Genomic DNA, 3,959 nt, shown 5'->3' with positions numbered 1-3,959 from the left:
GCTTAATATTGGTCAATCCCCGCAGCACCGCTTATATTTTCGGACAGAGGAAGTATGTTAATGTGCGGCCTAATGCTTTTGTCATCGATCAATCAAGAGTTTGATTTGTTGGGACCTCTACTTAATATTACAGACTGTGGTGAGAGAGACGTACAATATTTGACCAAACTATTGACACAGTACATATTCTTCAGCGCTGGTATGTCACAGGCATACATGCTGCTTTTTAGATTCTGACTTCAGCCATACAGTCGTGTCCATGGCACATTACGCTGAGACAAAACTTGCCATTTCGCTACTAAATGTAGCCAGGCTGGAAAAACTGCAAGTCAAATTGTCTCGATAGACTCTCCACCAAGGCCGGGACCACTTCGAGGCAGTGATAAAGGAGCTTGGAGATTGACCAGACCATTATTATAATGTAGGACAGAGTCCGTTGAGGCAGGTTTTGCGTTCTTTTAATCAAATGTGACGAGTGGGTATTTTTTTGTACCGCGATCTCTGTAGGTAATAAGTATCTCATAACACATAAGCCCGCGTCCAGACTGATCACATGTCTGCGGATGGTCAGCGAGGGCACGTGCAAATTGGTACCAAGCACCCTGACCAAATGTTGTCAGAATTTGCTGTTTGTCCCAGACCTCGATCTGGGACAATGACCTTCAGTAATCCATACAACATCGAACCACCCAGCTCTAGTCAGAAAAGGTATTATACGCTCTGGAGAGCCTGCGAAGACTTTCCGTATTCAACATTGCCTTTTCAAGCATAACACGATTTTGTTTCTTCAAGCCATTTATCGGCAAAATGCCCTATTAAAGACGAATCCGCATCTTGATAATTCCTTGTATCTGATTCACCATAGATCTAGAACAGCGAGACGATTATCAATTGCTGGGGTGGTTTCCATATTCATAGTGCGATGGCTCAGCCGAGGGAGCTCGTATTAACCCTGGAAAGTCTTACGAGAGCCAACCATGAAACTTTTGTTTCACGCCGGCGTTGCTAAATGACGTGAGTGACTCACCTAAAAGTGGATCAACTATCAAGTTTATGAGCTCACCAGCACTGTTTTCAGCACTGGACGAAGTGGAAGGATACCCTCACTTCAATACCTAATGTCAGCTGATGTCCAAGATGTAAAGAATTGTTCTGGTGCCGTTGTTGTTTATGTCACGCATTTTTTGTTTGTCTCCTAAAAATTAATCGGATTTCCAGCGCAGCGCGCCGAACCTTGCTCAAAATCGATATTCGGTCGGTAGATGAAACCACTGTATTATGGAGTTGTCGACAGCAAGAGCCTGAAGTCATGCGCATCCACTTCTCCGCCCTCGTCTTGTTTTTATTCAGAAAGTCAAACATTAAATGATGCTCGAGTCGGACACCTTCCTTACTATATCTGATGTTGTAGGCTTTATGCCAGAGGATGCTTTATGAATGTCTCAACCAGTGTATGAAGTTGTGTGTGATACGTTTTGTCACTTCGCCAGCCCTTAGTAGCCAAGGTGCCATTGTTATAAACAGTACGATATCATTCAACTGCTGCTGCCCTTTAAACTGGTGCTGCCCTTCTCGACAGGAGTTATTCGAATGGTAAAATAGCATTTGTTTCGCTCTAGATTCGATTGGAAGGCCGGAATGCATTGGTGTGTAACGGTATCGCCACATTGCGGCGAGCAGTTTCAGATGGATAATATTTATAGTTCAAACGTAAGCAAACGTGAATATTTGGACGTGATTGTCACTACCGCGCTTTCGCACAGGCGAACTTGCAAGATTAGACTGATACAGTTTTAGCGTATTGTCGTCAGGCTCATCGCGTCGCGAGCTTCGCGGCAGTGTGTCAAAGCACCGCCATTGGAAACGAGTGCAGACTGCACGATTTGTACAGAGGAGAAGCATTGTGGAAATACCGCTTTTTTGCGAATATTACAGCCGTATTTCTTGGCACGAATGGAGGTGGCTTGGAAAGACATAACAATCTCAATTGTTGTAGTACACCTAGAGGTTTCGTATCAGTAATAGCTTGAAGGTTGTCAACTGCCACGAAATCACCCCTTCCCATTATCCATGAGAAAACAATTGGGAGAATACTTTTTACGGAAATAATATTTGTTTGACCTATATCTAAAAATGTAACTTACTTCATGCGCAGTGGGTAGAATTTGAGAAATCCAATGAAACAGGATTCATTCCATATAATGGTACATATACACAGCATTTTTGGGTATAGCTATTGGTACTACGGTATTTCGTAAAGAAATTCCGTTGGACATGTGGACAGCTAGAACTAATTCTGCCTTATGTAACTGGGTTACACGAACTCTGGTAACAGGGGTGTGTGTCACACGAGATGGGCATGGTGTGACTGCACCCAAATAAAAATACTGTACGTGGCTGGGTAGCCGGTAGTTATGCATGTATTTAGATTTTACTATGTGTACTCAGGAAAATCTATATATTTAGAATTAGGCTGCTCTGCCGCAGATAAAACAAATAAATACAGTTTACATTATAAACATAAGAGTTTGTTAGCCTTGAGTTAGGCAATAATTACTCTTGGAGTAAGCGGATTGCGATCCGCTTACTCGTTTTTGCTCTAAGTATAGAACGAAAGGTCGGTGACCTAAATTACGCCTCCTTTAAGCGCCTACGGCAGCCCCGCTGCACCTGTTATTGAATAGCCTAAAGAATTCAATAAAATTGATTTGGCTCTTAGGATTTATCACAGTTAAAATTCAGCAGTAATTTTCTTAAATACTTGAGAAACTCTCACAACCGTATCGAAGTAGAGTGAGTTTGTTCCTCTTGGTGTGTTATGTTATTTGCGCGACATTGTTGATCTGAAGACTTTCGTTTGTGCAAAGAGCATGACATTCATGACACATTGTTGTAATTGCGTTATTGTTTATGTGGATACTGAACAATGGCGCTCATTAATTACCATGATATTGTCCCATCATGGAGTCCTATAAAATAAAAGGTAAACATTTGTAGCGTAGGTGCTTCGAAAAAAGTGGTGTGGTACATGTGGCCGGTCAATCTCTTGCAATGGCTTAGTGAATATATAAATAAACTGTGTATATTACATATCAATTTCAGCAAGCTTCTATTTGTTGGACATACATTACGTTTACAAATAGGTAGTACTTGTTACATAAAAGAATCTCGTAATCGCATCAATAGGATGGCTTTCGAATCTGTCTTATATGTCCGCGCAGTCTTCACGGTTGTGAATGTTAAACGTCCATTAGGTAGATTTCGCAATTATTAACGATGGGTTATTCCAAAGAAGCTTGCCAAAGTGGCTCGGGCTGACTAAAATTGGGTGTAAACTATGCCGATATTGCCCAGCCCCCGAATAAATCTTACAAAGAATGTCAAATGATGTTGAAATACAGCAGAAGAAGTATTTTTCAGGCTTAGTGGGGAAGATATTGGCAAACTTGGGCTCGAACCTGTCGATTTATGTCGTACATGATGCTTTCAATTTTGTTGCAGGCTGTGCTTCACTTCATACTGATGCCGATGGGCATGACCACTCTCTGGGTTTCCTTATTGTCAGCATTTAACACAGACATAAGCGTTCAGTTCACGGCATAAAAATACGACGTATGTTTTTGTCAAGTTCAGAGTACACGTACGTCTCGTGATGTGATATTTGTTTAAAACGATCTCTTCATCATTACGCACAGCAACATCGTTTTCCTTCGTCTATCAGATAATGACAAGCTGTATATCTGTTGCTGTCGATGAAATCTTAGGTTGACTAGCAAAAAGCTACTTGCCATGAAGTTTCTCTTGTCAAGTTGTAGGTCACATCTGCTTAGCTTCTCTCAAGATCAGCAGGATTGCAGCACTGTGGTCGCATTTCACGAACCAAAGTCTGTAAGTGGCAGAAATCGGACATTTTGGTTGTTTGAAGTGCAGCGGGGCTGCCGTAACTTAGCGCTTGAGTT

At 41.8% G+C, this 3,959-nt stretch overlaps 2 protein-coding genes across 2 annotated transcripts in view; one reads left to right on the top strand and one right to left on the bottom strand.

The window, feature by feature from the left end:
• Window positions 1-1,704: 1,704 nt before the first annotated feature.
• On the bottom strand, window positions 1,705-2,065 carry PHALS_07342 (uncharacterized protein; the record flags this gene model as incomplete). Its single annotated transcript, XM_024720789.1, has 2 exons — window positions 1,705-1,782; window positions 1,853-2,065. The coding sequence occupies 2 exons, from the start codon at window positions 2,063-2,065 to the stop codon at window positions 1,705-1,707; spliced, it is 291 nt and encodes a 96-aa protein (XP_024585953.1).
• A 1,724-nt stretch (window positions 2,066-3,789) lies between these two features.
• Window positions 3,790-3,959, top strand: part of PHALS_07341 (cysteine protease family) — a gene marked incomplete at both ends in the record, with an annotated part of 1,095 nt that continues 925 nt past the window's right edge. The window contains one exon of the mRNA XM_024720788.1: window positions 3,790-3,888. Coding sequence (XP_024585952.1) covers window positions 3,790-3,888 — 99 coding nt within the window. The remainder of the gene's footprint in view (window positions 3,889-3,959) is intronic.

The sequence above is a fragment of the Plasmopara halstedii genome, assembly GCF_900000015.1.
Source record: "Plasmopara halstedii genome assembly, contig: Scaffold_3109, whole genome shotgun sequence".
Classification (NCBI taxonomy): Eukaryota; Oomycota; class Peronosporomycetes; order Peronosporales; family Peronosporaceae; genus Plasmopara; species Plasmopara halstedii.
Note: the sequence above shows the minus strand (reverse complement) of the source record. Positions and strands in the feature narration are given on the sequence as shown.